Here is a 17,306-nt window from a genome sequence, read left to right as displayed (position 1 = left end):
TGCACATAAAGAAAAATTGACATGTTTGATCAACTTGTGGTGAGCAATAAAAGCCTTTGACTGAACACGTGATCGTCTTCTCTTCTTTGTGATCGTCTTTGTTGTGATTGTTTTTTCTTTGTGATCGTCTTCTTTGTGATCATCGTCTCTTCGTTGTGATCGTCTTCGGATTCCTGTCAGCTCAGCACATTGGGTGTGATTGCTCCACTTAAAGGGTTGTGACCTCAGGGACTCGAGTTCACCTCTGTAACTTGGACCTGATCGGGTTCTGGTTTTGTCTCAGCTAGAAGAACATTTTAAATACAAGACAATCGTTAAAAACAAAATGTGTCCTCTTTTCTGAGAGCCATGACTTGTTGCAGATCAGTTGCCATTCTAGTCTGGCTGGAAGGCGGTGTTGATGGAGCCGGTTTCTGGAGCAGAGTGGGGCAGGTGTGGGCAGCTCTTCCTCCTGGACTTGGCCAGGACACGGTGAAGGAGGCTGGGGGAGGCGTGAAGAGGATCTGCCGCTAGGCAGCTGTTAGGAGGAGCTGCCGCCAGGCAGCCGTTAGGAGGAGCTGCCGCCAAGCAGCCGTCCCGTCCGAGTGGCCGGCGGATGCTGCTTTTCCATAGCAGCTTCGGAGTGCTCCACCCACTGCTGGGAATAAAGAATATATTGTGTTATGTATGACGCCCAACGTGGCTGACCTCTTTGCATCGTCCTCCCAACAACAACTTTTGTTGTTTGATTTATTTATTTATTCTAAATATAGAATGGTTGCGCACGCAAAAGTGCGATATGGCAGAGATGCATTTCTGGAGATCGAAAAAGCTCACATACCACACAAACTCTCCATAAAACTCCTCACTCTTGGGCTGACACCTGCTCTCTGTAACTGGGTGCTGAACTTTCTCTCAGGCAGACCCCAATCAGTCAGAGTTGGCAACCCCACATCTGACACAAGAACTGTGAGCACTGGGACCCCCCAGGGCTGTGTACCCTCTTCACATATGACTGTGTGGCCTCCCAGGAAATCACCAGCATCATCAAGGTTGCGGATGATACAACGGTCATTGGAATGTTCACTGGTGGGGCTGAGACGGCGTACAGAAGAGAGGTGGAGGAACTTGTGGCCTGGTGTCGGGATAATAACCTCTCCTTGAACGCAGACAAGACCAAGGAGATGATTATCGACCCAAGGAGGAAGAGGGTGCAGCACGCACCACTTCACATAGGTGGGACAGAGGTGGAAAGGGTGAAAACCTTTAAATTCCTCGGAACGCACATCAGCGAGGACCTCACCTGGTCTCATAACACACTGCAGAACATTAAAAAGGCTGAGGAAATTTGGCATGCCACCCAAGATTCTCAGCAACTTCTACAGTTTATGGTGGAGAGCGTCTTTACAGCTCAATCACAGTGTGGTATGGAAACTGTACTGCCCAGGAAAAGGAAGGCACTCCAGCGTGTGATAAAAACTGCACAGTACATCTCAGGAGCAGCATTCCCCTCTCCAAGACATTTACTCCATCAGAGTAACCAGGAGAGCAGCCCACATCATCAGGAACACAACACACCCCCAGCACAGACTCTTCTTGCTCCTGCCATCAGGCAGACGATACAGGAGTCACAAGTCCAGAACCACGAGACTGACGAACAGTTTCTACCCGCAGCTCGCACACACATCACTGAACTGTGAACGGCTGCTGCTGTGAATTTTGTGCCTTATTTATATTTATATTTGGTTGCCTTTAGTTTTTTTTTTTCCTTTAAAGTTTATTGTAATTCTGTGTTACGAGGACCCAGCAAAATACGCTTTTCATTGTACAGAATAACTGCCTGTTATCTGTGCATATGACAATAAAAATATCTTGAATCTATAATTCAAGTTATATTTCTATGTTTATGTGAATAAAGTGTGTTGTTGCTGTAGTTACCTCGTGCAGCCACAGGGGGCAGTTTCTGTCGTCATAGCGACCGGTACTGAACCCCTCCTCACCAGCGTCGGAGGGGTTCCAGATGAATCACCGCCCTGCAGGACAAAGACAGTCACACACAGCTTCACCACTAGATGGCACTAAACCTTAGTCCTCAGGAGTATGATGTCATATGTCATAGTGATGACAGCAGTCCACAAATAACATCTGGCCTCTGTAGAGAGGTTCTAATGAAAATCTACCCATCTGAATCATGGGAAATGTAGGATCCCGTGTTTTTTCTGACTACAATTCTTAGAACAGACAGACCAGTAGATCAGGTGATGTTACCTGGAGCGGCTCCACACAGGCTGCAGGGAAGTAACCTTCCTTCCCGGCACTCAGCCGTCCAAACCACCAGACCTCGTCCTCCTTAAACAGCTCCTTCTGCCAGCCGGACCGGTGCTGTAGCGCCGCCACCACCTGCCAATCACAGAAGTGTTCACCCCTGCTTCCTGTGAGAGGGCAAGCTCAAATCGTGGCGCCGGCAGGTGCCGCGGTGCCGGAAGTGCCTCTACGAGCTGCCACTAATTTAGAGGCAGCATTTCCGGTGGCACGTCTCGGGTGGCGGGGCACTTACGAGTTGCCACTCATGTGCCACTAGTTTTTGAGGCAGCTGCCTGCGTTTGAGAGAGTGGTGCCGCAACTTGCTTAAGGTCCTGGAAGGTATATGTAATATGTGACGATACATTAAGGTCCTGGAAGGTATATATATAATATGTGACGATACATTAAGATCCTGGAAGGTATATATATAATATGTGACGATACATTAAGGTCCTGGAAGGTATATATATAATATGTGACGATACATTAAGGTCCTGGAAGGTGTATATATAATATGAGACGATACATTAAGGTCCTGGAAGGTGTATATATAATATGCGACGATACATTAAGGTCCTGGAAGGTATGTAATATGTGACAACACATTAAGGTCATTCAAAATAATAATGAAGAATAATCAAGGAAACCTTGCAAATGAATACAAAAACCACATGATGGAAATGCTACTTCTAGGGAGTACAACATTGATGACTGACATCCTTAAACTATGCATCTGGGCATCTCACCAGATGCCACAAATAGGTTATTTTCTTTGTATTTGATTATTGTTTATTCAAGTGTAAAAATATTGTACATGGATTTATATAAATGTAAAAATAAGTATTGCACTGGGAATTCCAGGGTCTGCGCCACAGCCTGGAATTCAGCCAGAGCCAAATTGGCACTCTTACTAAGGACAACAAGTCGCTCCATCAATCTGTCAGCACGATAACCACCCAGCTCTCCTCTGTTACCGCTGACACCAAAGCTATGAAACAAACCATGTTGGATTTACAAACGCGCAGTATGAGTGACAATCTAGTCTTTACCGGCATTAGCGAACAGAACTCAGAAGACCCCGAAAAATCAATCAAAGAATTCATGTCCATACAGCTTAAACTACCCGCAGAGACCGTCAACAACATAACATTCCATCGCGTACACCGCCTGGGACCGAAGAACAACGATATCCGACCACGGCCAATCATCGCTAAATTTGAACACTACAAACAAAAAGAATAGGTCCGACAACAAGGAAGGCAGCTCAAAGGAACGGATTATGGTCTCAACGATCAATATCCAAAAGAAATCATGCAACGACGCAAAGTCTTGTTTCCAATCCATAAACACATGATGAAAGAAGGAAAGAAAGCAACAATAATATCACTGGACAAACTATACATAGATGGACAATTGTACCGCCATAAGGATGCAACTCCCTGGCTCTTCTAGACCCCCGCACCCCCCTCGCCCCTTTCCTTACAGCCTCTCATACACGCATACACATGAAGCTCCCCATCATAATCTAGATATGCCCCCCTCTCCTATCTCTGTATCACACTGTTTCGATTATAATATTATATAGTATTGCACCTTCGTCGTTTTGTACCCGACAGTATGAACCTCGATCTGGCTCACACATTCTCGTATTTGTGTTATGTGTATTGTGTTACTTAATTTGTTGTTTCCGTGTTCCTATATATGTTTGTTTTATTATATGTTTGTTTGTTTTTCTATATACACACGTTTGTTTTTCCCTGATTCAGTGCCTGCTAATCTGGCTGTGTCTCTCATTTTCACTCTCTCTCACACACACACACACACACACACACACACACACACACACACACACACACACACACACACACACACAGTACTTCTATACCACACACCGTACTTGAATATATGATGTTTTGCTGGCCTGTGTCTCACTGTTTTGTCGTCCTCTTAATGTTATGTTTATGTATTGTCTTTTCATTTAAAAGAACAAAACAAAAAAAACATCTGAAATACGTATTGTACTGCGATCTGAAATATGATATTGTTGCTCAGAGATCCAGAAAAACTTCCTCCCGAAATTGTATTGCACCTGTCTTTGCATATAAATTTCTCTGTCTTATTGTTTTTGAAGAGCTTCTGACGAAGGTGGTTGAGGACGATGCCTTCACCACCCACGCCTTCACTGGGTGGTGAGCTAGCAGCTGATAGCAGATTCATTGTTATTGAGCAAGGCAGCTGCTTTTAAAACAGTTGGCAAACTAAACCTATATGAAGTACTGCACTTCCTCACACTGCGTCTCAGATGCTTGAGTCACTTTCATTCATTAGTTTAGTTTAATTATAAGCCAACAAAAATGCAATAGGTCCAACGCATAGTGAACTATAAGAAATATTTTTTCAAAGTTGTAATGTAAGTTTTAAAGTGATTTAAAATTCCTTGATAAAAAAAAGAAGCAACAAAACCTATTCTTGGTGAAACTGGAAAAAAATTTAAATAAATAAATGTAAAAATATATGTAAGCAAATTGTTCTGTTACTATGACATAAATCCATTTAATTTAGGGTTAAGAAAGCTACATTACTCTATAAAAGATCAAACTTAAAACAAAAGAAAACACACACGAAAGATTACACGCACGTTATTATGGGGCAGTGGTTCTGAACTGCTTAAGCTAATATTAAATAAATAAAAACGTCGGGAATGAAGCAAACTCACAAAAATCACAAATAGTCCGGTGTGTAAACTCACGCAAGTAAAGCGTGTTGTCAAGCCAGTATTGAGGAGTGTGAGTACGGCACTGCTGCATTAAAAATTCATTAAAAATTAAAAATAAAAGACCCGTGACTCACTGAAAACGGGTCTGACACAAGTCTACGAGGTGCGCCACGATTTAAAAACTAGTGGCAACTGCTTCGGCACGGCAGCTCATAGTGGCAGCTCCCGGCACCTGCCGAGCTGCCGCGGCATGGGAGGCAGGTGCCGAGCTACAGGTGCCGAGCTACAGGTGCCTCCCGTGCCGCGATTTGAGCTTGCTCCTACTGTGCTTCCTGCATCAGACCGACTTCCTGCCATCACAGGAAGCTGCTGACACACATATATACACAAATGGATGAATTTACTCGCTGGTCAGCTTCATGTTGTGTGTGTGAAAACTATCAATAACTACAAAATCTTCCAAGTTAACTATTGATTAATCATTTATTGATTAATCAGAGCTCCCCATTGATAGTTTAGTGTACTTTCTGAAACTCAGGTGGAGCAAAGTGTCGGGACATGAACTGGACTCGGCCTTAATCTGCTTTAAATAGCTGCTGCTCAGCAGGCTGTAAATACACAGAGGTCAGAGGTCACACCCATGTAACGCAGATTAAAACACGCCGTGCTTTCAGATCACTTATCAGCAGAGCGATCTGATGTTTCTAATCTGTCACGTTCTCTTTGTTTTGCTCGGACCAATCACTGATCGTCCTGCCGACGCCACGGAACTAACCGCTCGGATACAAAACAACTACAAAGAGACACAAAAGAGACAAAACAACTACAAAGAGGCACAAAACAACAACAGAGAGATACAAAACAACTACAAAGAGACACAAAAGAGACAAAACAACTACAAAGAGGCACAAAACAACTACAGAGAAATACAAAACAACTACAAAGAGGCACAAAACAACTACAGAGAGATACAAAACAACTACAAAGAGATACAAAACAACTACAGAGAGATACAAAACAACTACAAAGAGACACAAAACCATTACAGATGCAAAACAACCACAAAAAGATTACGTTTTACTTTTAAATAAAGGATGTTATGGGTTAACTAAGGGGTTTTCTAACAGGACGTTATGGGGTAATTAAGCGGCATTCTGCAGCACCTTCTCAGTCCGTTATTCTCTCACCCTATCATCATTTAAACAAGCCCTCAAAACACACCTATTCAAACTTGCCTTCACCTGCTAACCCCTGCTCCCTACTGTTCACCTGCTAACCCCTGCTCCCTACCCTTCACCTGCTAACAGGATGTTATGGATTCATTAAGGGGTTTTCTAACAGGATGTTATGGGTTCATAAGGGGTTTAAGGGTTACGGGCTTGTTTCTCTCTGTGTTTGTTAAACAGCTGTGAACAGAAACAGAAAGCTTTGACCTCACTTCACCTTCTCTGCCTCCACATGTCTGGTCCCGGTCCTAGTCCTGGACCTGCACACTGACAGACAGGAGGGACTATGTGAACACCGATCAGTTGGTCAATACTTCCACGGTGACAGACGATCAATACATGAGGTGTGTGTCGTGACCCACCTTGAGGAGAGAAGACGGTGGTGTAAACTTCAAAGTGTTCGTCGCTCTGCCTGAAGATCTGCTGCATGCTGCTCTCTCTCTCTATCTCTCTAACACACACTGCGCTTAAATACCTGCAGTCACTAATCCTGCTGTGTGTGTGTCTCTGTAGCGCACACACACACACACACACACACACACACACACACACACACACACACACTGAGCAGTCGTTCACGACTTCCTATTAGCTGACAGGATTTGGTAAATTGACTTAACTTCATGCAAGAACATTTATTAATATATATACTTACACATGTGTATATATACACATACATATATACTTATATTTATAATCTTAAATCATCTTCATGGTGCTCTGTTGTACAGGTGAGCTCAGGTGTGTGTGACTGAGCTCTGTGCTGTGTTCAGGGTCACTCTGTTTAGCTGGGTCAATATCACTATAAAGTGCCTTTGGTGTCCTCATCAGAATCACTCAGTTATTATGAAAATGTAACAGAATAATGAAACTCTGAGGTGCTTTTATAAATGGCCAAACATTTACACACATAGAAATACAATGATAAGTCTCATCATCAGTTTCATTATTTTATACTGTTTTGTTTCATTGGCTGTACGTGATTTTGGCATGTCCCACACACTGCTCTGCTAACTACAGTGTGTGCAATAGATAGTTAAATGATATTAAATCCCCCCAAAAATTATATGGTTTTATTGTCCACAACAAGTTATTTGATAAAATGAATCATTTTGATCATGTATATTCTATTTTCATAATCATATTGAAAAATGTTCACGTGTCTCTGACATTGCAGTCCACCCTGTCATTATGGGGAAACTTCCCCTTTAAGAAAACCTCTGATGTTTTCACTGACATTACTTCCACCAATGTGTCTTTCTTCACTGAGGTGAAACAGTGGCATGTTGCAGTATTTACACTTGTATATCGTAGTTTTCATCCTATTAACGTGTGCAGTGTTATGTTGTCAAGCTTATGTCCACTCTGTCATAGAGAAATATCAATTAATATAAAAACCTTTCAGAAATTAAAAATCTATTTGTTAAACTGTACACAGTCACTTTGCTAACTGAATCATGTTGCTAACTGAAGGTCCATTATGTGCTCATTAAATGCTAATATTAGCCAAAAATGTCCACTCTGCCATTGTTTACCCTGTCAGCAAGTTTTGCATTGCAGGGTGGACATTATTTGCATCATTTAGTTATCCAAATACTTTACCCATCAAATACAATGTGAGAAAGGGACTTAACATCTTCCTGAAAATGTACAATTTATAATCACTATGTAATTACAATGTATTTACTCTACTTTAAATGTGTCCATGACAGGGTAGACATATGTGGCTGTTTGCAAGTACATTGTCATCATACAGTTAATTTATAAAAAAAAAGTGTGAGAGCTTGACCAACATGCATTTCTAACAGCATAACATCTACATAATACAATGCATATGAAGTTCAATGGAAAATCTTAGTTTTTTGGGGGAGAAATGGGAAGTCCCAAAGGCACCGTATAGTGATATTGACCCAGCTCGCTTTCTGATCTGTGTTAAAACAGATGAGATTTATATCTCTCACAGACACACACACACACACACACACACACACACACACACACACACACACACACACAAAACAGAAGAAAGACGACACTGGCGTGTAAATATGCATTTTATTTCTGATTGGATTGTAAATATGAAATCAATAAGTAATCAATAATAAAGCCCTGAGCAGGCTGAACAGCCTCTAGTGGCTGTGAGAGGAGCTGCAGCCTCTAGTGGCCGCGAGGGGAGCTGCAGCCTCTCGTGGCCGTGAGGAGCTGCAGCCTCTAGTGGCCGTGAGAGGAGCTGCAGCCTCTAGTGGCCATGAGAGGAGCTGCAGCCTCTAGTGGCCGCGAGGGGAGCTGCAGCCTCTCGTGGCCTTGAGGAGCTGCAGCCTCTAGTGGCCGTGAGAGGAGCTGCAGCCTCTAGTGGCCATGAGAGGAGCTGCAGCCTCTAGTGGCCGTGAGGAGCTGCAGCCTCTAGTGGCCGTGAGAGGAGCTGCAGCCTCAGTAGAGCTTCATGGAGGCTTCAAACAGTCGGCTCAGGTCGTCCTCAGTGTGTTCTCTGGGGGACAGTTTGGTCACTCGCTCCTGAGACGGATCAACAACAACAGATCAATATAAACAACAGATCAACAACAACAGGGCCCCATTCCTCGTACGTGGTTTAACTAAGTAGATCAAATGTCCTCCTATCCATCTTAAATTACCCAGTTGATTGACGTCAGGCTATGTTGGTTTCTCAAAGGCTGATCCGCACTCAAACAGTCTTGTTCATTCTAACCAGACGTCAGTCATCAGGATAATTGCGCGTTCACGTTCCTCTTCAGAAGGGAGAAGAGTCGAGCACAGAATCCATGATGTTCTTACGCTACAATATGGCAAATAACTCAAAGGACGAGCCACATTTTTCTCCGTTGACAAGCATTAAATGATCATGAACGCATTTGAGGAATTCAATACCGTAATCATGGCAAAGTCGAACACAGCTTAACACCAACACTGCTGCCGACATAAGCATGGCAAAATGTCAGCCGTTAAGTTAAATGCGTAAATGTTAGGAGAATGTATCGGCTAATTTTAAATCCCTCATCACCCAAATCAATCAGATTATATTTATTTAAATGTGCTGGCAGTAGTATACGAATAGATATATACTTGTGAGGATATATGTACTGCATGTGCGTATGTATCATGTACTATATATATATATGTGTATATACATGTATGTGCAGATTATCATATTACTAGGAGTTTGAATATGTGTATGGGTGGATCAATATGTATGTATTATTCATAATCAGAAATTCAATAAATTGAAGCAGTGAAAATAAATTGTGTGTGATTCTCTGTACCTTAATAATTTTCTACAATAATGATATGTATGGTGTACTAATAACACTGTCATATAATTATGAGTGCTTTAACTAGGGATGTGTCCTTTCTTGTCGAGGCTTCGATGCGCGTGTCGAGTAATCAGGTAGATTTTGGTGAAGCGCGTATCGAGGCTTGTGTCGATGACGTATGTGGTGACGTTCGAAGCCTCGCGAGCCGGCCGTACCACGTGACTGATTCAGAAAATGGTTCGTGGGTTTGCCGTGCGATTTGAAATATAAGAGGCAGAGAAACTCAATGGATTTCCTTCCTCTCTGTACCCAGCTTCATGTGTGCCTGTGAAAGGGTATTTTATAAAGCAGGCGAAATAGTCTCAAAAAGCCCAGCACTGTGGAAAAGTTCTTATTTTTACTTTAAAAAAAATTGGACACATCAACATGGACTAACGGAGCCGAGGCTCGAAACACCGATCCTCTGAGTCGGATATTCTAACCACTGACCCACAGTCACATCACAACCCTCTCCCAATTTGTTTCGAGTTTTGATCCCGCCAATATATCATAAAGTTAGACACAATATGAATAAGTTAATAATTGATGTATTGGCGTCACAAACATAATTTATTCAATTTAAAGCTTCACACACCAAAGCCATGGTGTCGTTATGATCACTCTGCCTGTTTTACATCTATTGTCCACTTGGTGGCGCAGTAGAGCAAATGAAGCTCCATGAAGCTTCGGCCCACGAGCGAACCAATTGGATGGAAAGCTTCAATGCTTCAGGAAGCTTCATCTCGCCATCACTACTTTCACCCCATATAGTTCAAAAAGAGGACATGGCGCAAGTAAAAACTAAGCACAAAAACATTATTCAATACAATATGTGCCATGGGAATATAATGAACACATCCATACGTTTCTTAATCGCTAAATAAATGTTACAAAGAGCACGGCATGCAGCGGCTTTCCCGATGTTCTCTGCATCGCCGACACTGTACCACAAGGCCGTGATCCAGTCTGCGAGACTAAATAAATAAATGAGTCCTTGGCCCAATCTCAATCTCTTACGGATTCACGGACTTTGAGGCGCGCTCCCGCGAAGTCCTTGAGGGTTTAGGGGTGTCCCACTGTCACATCGTAGAGTGCTTGAGTCTCTGACAGACATTTTGAGTCCTTTATGAACCCTTTCCCTAAGTCAGCATTAGATGCTGATTTTGCCTAAAGGAATTACCCACAGTTCATAGTAATGTGACGTTAAACACGCAGTTCCCAATGGAAGCATGAAGACGTAAAAAAAAGTTATCAATGAGACACGTGATAAAATACCATTACACTACAACATTACAGATTAAAGATGGAACATAAAAAAAACATGAAATCAGAGGAATGCAAGAAGAAAATATATTTATAAATTTTGTTTTACATTCAAACATTTCGTTTTGACAAAACGAGTACATAGATCATTAAAAATGACTTCTCATCTCGTGAGGAAGACGTTCAAATCAGTAAATAAAAAGTATAAAATAAATACACAACTGTACACAATATTGTTGTATGTAGTCACGTGCTGTCATTCATGTTTACACCATCAAGCCCTGCAGCCTCTCACACTCAACCAGTTAGCAGCTGACGTCAGTAAGTCCCTGAGGGTTTAGGGGGGAGATTGGGATTGGGCCCTTGTCAGCAGAATCGATAGCGCTCGTACAGGAAGTCATCATGATGTGAGCTCGTACAGGAAGTCATCATGATGTGAGCTCGTACAGGAAGTCATCATGACATGTTATCAAGTCCCCCATCAATGAGGAAGGGAGCTGCCTTTTTTGTCTGGTGGGAGTGGCCAATTTATCCAGCTAATTTAAGTTAGCTGGATAAGCTAACTTAAGTTAGCCTGTGCTGGAGCAGGTTCAGGTTTTTGGATGTGTTGCTATGCTGATTTTACCAAACCTGCCTTGTGGAACCGAAAAGCCTGATTTATGTAATCTTATCCTGAAAATGATCCAGCTAACTCAGTTATAGGTACGAGGAACTGGGCCCTGATCAACAACAACAGATCAACAACAGTCCCCACACAGGAAGCGGAGGTCTTGTCATACCTGAGGGATGGTTCCCTTCACCAGTGCTGGGATGTCCTCTCTGCTGTATCCCACAGCTCCCAGTCCGTCCTCCACCTGCAGATCAAACAGGAAGCTACGCAGCGTGTCGGCCAGGACGGGGCCCGCGTCCGCCCTCTTCACCTGGCGGATGTCTGCACCTGAACCAGTACATACAGACTTATTGTGAACAGGTGAAGAGGTAAACAGGTAAAGAGGAGAACAGGTAAAACGGTAAACAGGTAAAACGGGTGAACAGGTAAAGAGGTACCGAGGATCTCTGCAGCCTCCAGGTGGCGCTCTGGACACATCGGGGCTGTGAAGTTGAAGACGGCCGGAGACGTGAGGACAACGGAGAGACCATGAGGCTGAGGACACACACACACACACACATTTGGTTGGCGCAGCTTAAAGTGAGCGCTGTGATGCTGCCGTCCCGCCGCTCACCACCAGAGGGTGCTGCACGCTGTAGCCCTTCGCTGCGTGAGTCTTCACGTTGCCGGCGATCGGGTACGACATCCCGTGACTGCAGAGAGCGAACATCAGTGTGTTGGGGTCAAAGGTAGACTCAGAGAGAAACCTATGGCTCATCTGCACCAAATATAGCCAAAATTTCTTTTGCTATCTCCACAGTTTTAAATGGACTAAACTTTCTCACCACAGGTGAACTCCTGCGTTTCCGAAGCCGATGCCGGCAAACACGCTGGCCAGGTGCATGCTGGACCGAGCCTCCCTGTCCTCAGGGTCTCGCACGGCCCTGTAAACAAACAAACAAAGATGTTTGTGTCTCTTATTAACATTAAAATGTACTTTATGTTAATTTAGCTCTCTTTTCACATGTTTTATTTATATATTTGTAATCTTTTTTTAGTTAAGTTATATCTTACATTTTAAATTATTATTGTTAATTGAGTTGAGTATGACTTTGTTATTTTAAAATAACTAAATTATTGTGTGAGTTTCTGTGTTTTGAATTTCTTGTGTTTCTTGTGTGGGTCCTCCAAATGACCGATGGCTTTAACAAGGAGACAAGCAGCTCTGGGTCCTGGTTCCTCTGGGTCCTGGTTCCTCTGGGTCCTGGTTCCTCTGGGTCCTAGTTCCTCTGGGTCCTGGTCCCCTCAGGGATCTGGTTCAGGTCTAACTGTACTCACCTCTTCATGTACTTGGCGACCACGTGGAGCGCGTGGCGGGACCAGACGTCGCTGATGGGGTTGCTGCCCTGGTAGGCAGGCCGGCTGAGCGGGTTGGGGGGGCAGGGGCTCCGCTGGTTGTACGGCAGCGCGGTGTAGGACTCCAGAGCGTGGCTGCAGGAGAGGAGAGGTCTGGTTCAGGTCCTGGTTCTGAGCTCTCAGGGGAACCGTTCACCCGCACAGAGAGAACGGAACAAACAACATGAAATAATACACATAACTAAAATAAAAGATAACGTGAATCAAGTTAATTAAGAGAATTTAAAAACGAGGAAGAAGATGCATGTGTCTGACATCCTGTACCCAGCATGCATCACTCGCATAAACACTATTCAGGACGACCATCGTTAGCTTAGCAACACGGTAGCAATAGCATCTCTCGACCCACCACAGCACGTCGAAGCCGCTGTTGGCGGCGACCCTTTCGGGCATGCTCAGCGTGTGCAACGGGTCCACGATGCCCAGCGTGGGCCGGAGGGCTCTGCTGGCGATACCTGGGCACAGACAGCCAATCACCGCTCAGATCACAGCTCAGACAGCCAATCACAGCTCTTCATCTGCGTCTCCAAGTACCTGTTTTGGCTTTCAGAGGCTCATAGTCAAAGATGGCGACTCCGGTGGTCTCGCTTCCGGTCCCTGCAGTCGTAGGAACTGAAGAACAGGTGAGACCAGGTGAGACCAGGAGCCTCTTTACTTGCTGACCTGCTCATTGGGAGTTCTTCATACCTGCGATGAGCGGCTTCAGCGCTCCGGTGATCGGCTTCCCTTTACCGATCGGAGCATTGACGAAGTCCAGGAAGTCGGCGTCGGGGTGACACGCATACAGATTGGCTGCTTTGCAGGTGTCAATCACGGAGCCGCCGCCCACCGCCACGTACACGTCGAACGAGCCGTTCTTGGCGAACGAGATGGCGTCTTTAAAGCTGCAACACAGAACCACAGAAACATGAGATTCTTCAGAAGACAATACATGAATCATTTAAAAAGGGACAGTGAAGCATTCAGAGGAATCCATTTAATCCCTTCCGTGTTTCTACCGAACTGTAGACTGTTGATTCACCACTAGATGGCGCCACACGCGGCATTTTTTTCATTACATCTTACTTTATGTTTTATCAATAAACTTAATGTTCAGCAAACAAACATCGATCAAATCAAAGAAACAGTAATAATCTGTTTATTACAGTTGGAAGGAAACAGTGAAAAGATCTTTAACTGAACTCTGAGATCCTGAAAGACTCGAGACCGCCACGTCCCCACAAGGAGACGGGACTCAGGTGTGAGTCCTCATAATGTAGAATCACCAGGTAAAGCGGGAGTGTGTCACCTTGTGTCGGTGGGCTCCACCCGGACGCCGTCGTAGATCTTGAACTGGACCCCGTTGGAGGCCAGGGACTCCAGGACGGCCTTCACCGGGGGGAGGCGGGACAAGTTCTTGTCCGTCATCAGACAGACGTTCCGAGCGCCGAGGTTCTGCAGGTCCTGCAGGAGAACCGGAGAACATCGCATTAATCCACCAAACATGTTCTAGATCAAAACTGATGAGTAAACTGTGTTTAAGATGAAGATGATGACGATGGTGATGAAGATGAAGATGATGAAGATAGTGTTTGCTTACCATGCCGATCTCTCTGCTGACTCCTTCTCCGTAACGGATGTTGGAACTCGCCATCTGACACAAACAAACAAAACAAATCATTGTCCTCCACCTCGTCACCCACGGAGTCCCACAAGGTTCCGTGCTTGGTCCCCTCCTCTTCATCATTTGCATCCTTCCCCTTGGACAAATCATCCGTTGTCATGGTCTCGATTTCCACTGCTACGCTGAAATACTCATCATCGGCCCTAACTCCCTCACCCGCTCAGCCCAGACCTTCTCTCTGAACATTGATGGATCCATCGTCACCCCCTCCACCCAGATCCGCAACCTCAACCCCAACCTCTCTTTCCTCCCCACGGCAACCACATAACCAAAACTGCCTTCTTTCACCTCAGGAACATGGCACGCCTCCAGCCCTCCCTGTCCTCTGCCCCTACCTCTGCTCCCTACCCTCCACCTGCTAACCCTTGCTCCCTAGTCTTCACCTGCTAACCCTTGCTCCCTAGTCTTCACCTGCTAACCCTTGCTCCCTACTCTTCACCTGCTAACCCTTGCTCCCTACTCTTCACCTGCTAACCCTTGCTCCCTAGTCTTCACCTGCTAACCCTTGCTCCCTACTCTTCACCTGCTAACCCTTGCTCCCTACTCTTCACCTGCTAACCCTTGCTCCCTACTCTTCACCTGCTAACCCTTGCTCCCTACTCTTCACCTGCTAACCCTTGCTTCCTAGTCTTCACCTGCTAACCCTTGCTCCCGACTCTTCACCTGCTAACCCCTGCCCCCTACCCTCCACCTGCTAACCCCTGCCCCCAACCCTCCACCTGCTAACCCCTGCTCCCTACCCTCCACCTGCTAACCCCTGCTCCCCACCTGCTAAACCCTTCACCTGCTCCCTAGGTTCACCTTCATGTTTCATCTCTTTTCAGAACGCTGGTTTTAAAACTCGTAGAGCTCGTTACCTCGAAGGCGTAGTCCGTTTTACGCACGGTGCAGGTTGCAGCTCTGCCACCTGCAGGACAAACACCACATTACATCACCGGATGCTTCCTGTTATTGGTCCTCTGGAGGAGCAGAAAGAGGAGGAGCAGCAGGAGCAGAAGGAGCAGCAGGAGGAGGATCAGGAGAATGACTAGCAGGAGCAGGAGGAGTAGGAGGAGCAGGAGAAGCAGGAGGAGCAGGAGGAGAAGCAGGAGGAGGAGAAGCAGGAGGAGCAGGAGGAGAAGCAGGAGCAGGAAGAGCAGGAGGAGAAGCAGCGGGAGGAGGAGGAGGAGCAGCAGGAGGAGGAGGAGCATGAGGAGGAGCAGCAGGAGGAGGAGCAGCAGGAGGAGGAGGAGCATGAGGAGCAGCAGGAGGAGCAGCAGCAAGAGGAGGAGGAGCAGTAGGAGCAGGAGGAGGAGCATCATGAGGAGGAGCAGCAGGAGGAGGAGAAGGAGCAGCAGGAGGAGGAGCATCATGAGGAGGAGCAGCAGGAGGAGGAGCAGCAGGAGGAGGAGAAGGAGCAGCAGGAGAAGGAGCAGCAGGAGGAGGAGGAGCAGCAGGAGGAGCAGCAGGAGGAGCAGCAGGAGGAGGAGCAGGAACAGGAGGAGCAGCAGGAGGAGCAGTAGCAGGAGCAGCAGCAGGAGGAGGTCTACCTTGGTGGAAGGTGTTGGAGTGAGCAGGACATCTGCATCTGTTAACACAGAAACACGTTTCAGTGTTTGTTGTTTTAACCTTTAGTTTACACAAACACTTTGATCTTCATCAAATCATTTATATAAATAAAGGTTTGAGGAACCAGGTCTGCATTTTGATCTAGACCTGGTCTGACTGGACAATAAGGTAGGTTCATTTTTTAGGTTTAGTACAAATCTGAACTGTGGTCTAAGAGGACCCTGGACCGTCTTTAGGGTCTCAATGGTCTCACTACAGAGGGATCAGGTCCAGACTTGTGACGAATGTCTAACGACTTTTGACCGAGTTAGAAAAAGTTTCCGTCTGCGCATGCGCGGGAGCTGAACTTTACCCTCCTGAGTTTAAAACCGGAGATTCACGAGCAGACTTTGGTTCACAGCCTGTGACGTCACCGCACTTTGTTTACGAGTATTTTCTCCGACATTCAAGTACATCAGGTACATGCAGGAACATTCAGGTGCATGCGGGTGCATTCAGGTGCATGCGGGTGCGTTCAGGTGCGTGCGGGTGCGTTCAGGTGCATGCGGGTGCATTCAGGTGCATTCAGGTACATGCAGGCGCATTCAAAGTCAGAGACACATGTTAAGTTTGTGATGTGAGGCTTTCCAGAATGCATTGAGTACAATGAGTATAATGTATAGATGAGAGCGTGAGGACTCACGCGGCGCGCTCCAGCTGTCGCAGCAGGTGAACCACGCGATCACGTGCGGCCATGTCTGGAGTGTGACCCGCGCGAGCCCGTCCCGCGTATATAAACCACACTGACGTCAAGCTGACGACGGACGCACTCACTGCTTCCGTCTCCGCTTTTCAAAATAAAGTGCACACTCAGCTTGGCGCTGAAGGTCATTCATGAGGACGTGATTGAGGCCTTTTGTGAAGTTCAGAAAGACTTCCTCTTCAGGTGACTGGTGCAGGTAACAATCCTGGTAGCACCTTATATAAATATACATGTATATAAAAATACATATAAATATATACATATAAATGTACATATTAATATACTGTAGTGTTTTTTAAGCTTAGTTTGTCACATTTGGACTTGCACATCTATGTAAAATAAATTGTTTGTGTACATTACAATGCATGAAATATGATAATTAATAAGGGATATTATTATGAAGGATTTGTAATTGTATGCATATGAAGGTCACTTTTATTACTATAAAATGATTAATGTGTGAATGAATGTTAGACAAATATTGCATGCTGCATGTTGCATACCGCTTTAAAGAATTGTAGTTCTCTTGTTCGCCTGAGGTGGCGGAGCTGC

The 17,306-nt window shown here is 45.2% G+C and overlaps 1 protein-coding gene across 1 annotated transcript; it reads right to left on the bottom strand.

Annotated features, from left to right (window-relative positions):
- Positions 1-8,266: 8,266 nt before the first annotated feature.
- Positions 8,267-16,762, bottom strand: adhfe1 (alcohol dehydrogenase iron containing 1). The gene is made up of 14 exons (XM_079216600.1): positions 16,695-16,762; positions 15,994-16,031; positions 15,322-15,371; positions 14,381-14,434; positions 14,090-14,244; positions 13,489-13,685; positions 13,336-13,413; positions 13,151-13,256; positions 12,724-12,876; positions 12,231-12,329; positions 12,020-12,098; positions 11,844-11,940; positions 11,576-11,733; positions 8,267-8,739 (listed from the first exon to the last, which is right to left on the bottom strand). Exons 1-14 carry the CDS (start codon positions 16,745-16,747, stop codon positions 8,656-8,658), a joined length of 1,401 nt encoding a protein of 466 aa, XP_079072726.1. The 5' UTR covers positions 16,748-16,762; the 3' UTR covers positions 8,267-8,655.
- Positions 16,763-17,306: the final 544 nt, after the last annotated feature.

This window comes from Taurulus bubalis (genome assembly GCF_910589615.1).
Source record: "Taurulus bubalis genome assembly, chromosome: 1".
Classification (NCBI taxonomy): domain Eukaryota; kingdom Metazoa; phylum Chordata; class Actinopteri; order Perciformes; family Cottidae; genus Taurulus; species Taurulus bubalis.
Note: the sequence above shows the minus strand (reverse complement) of the source record. Positions and strands in the feature narration are given on the sequence as shown.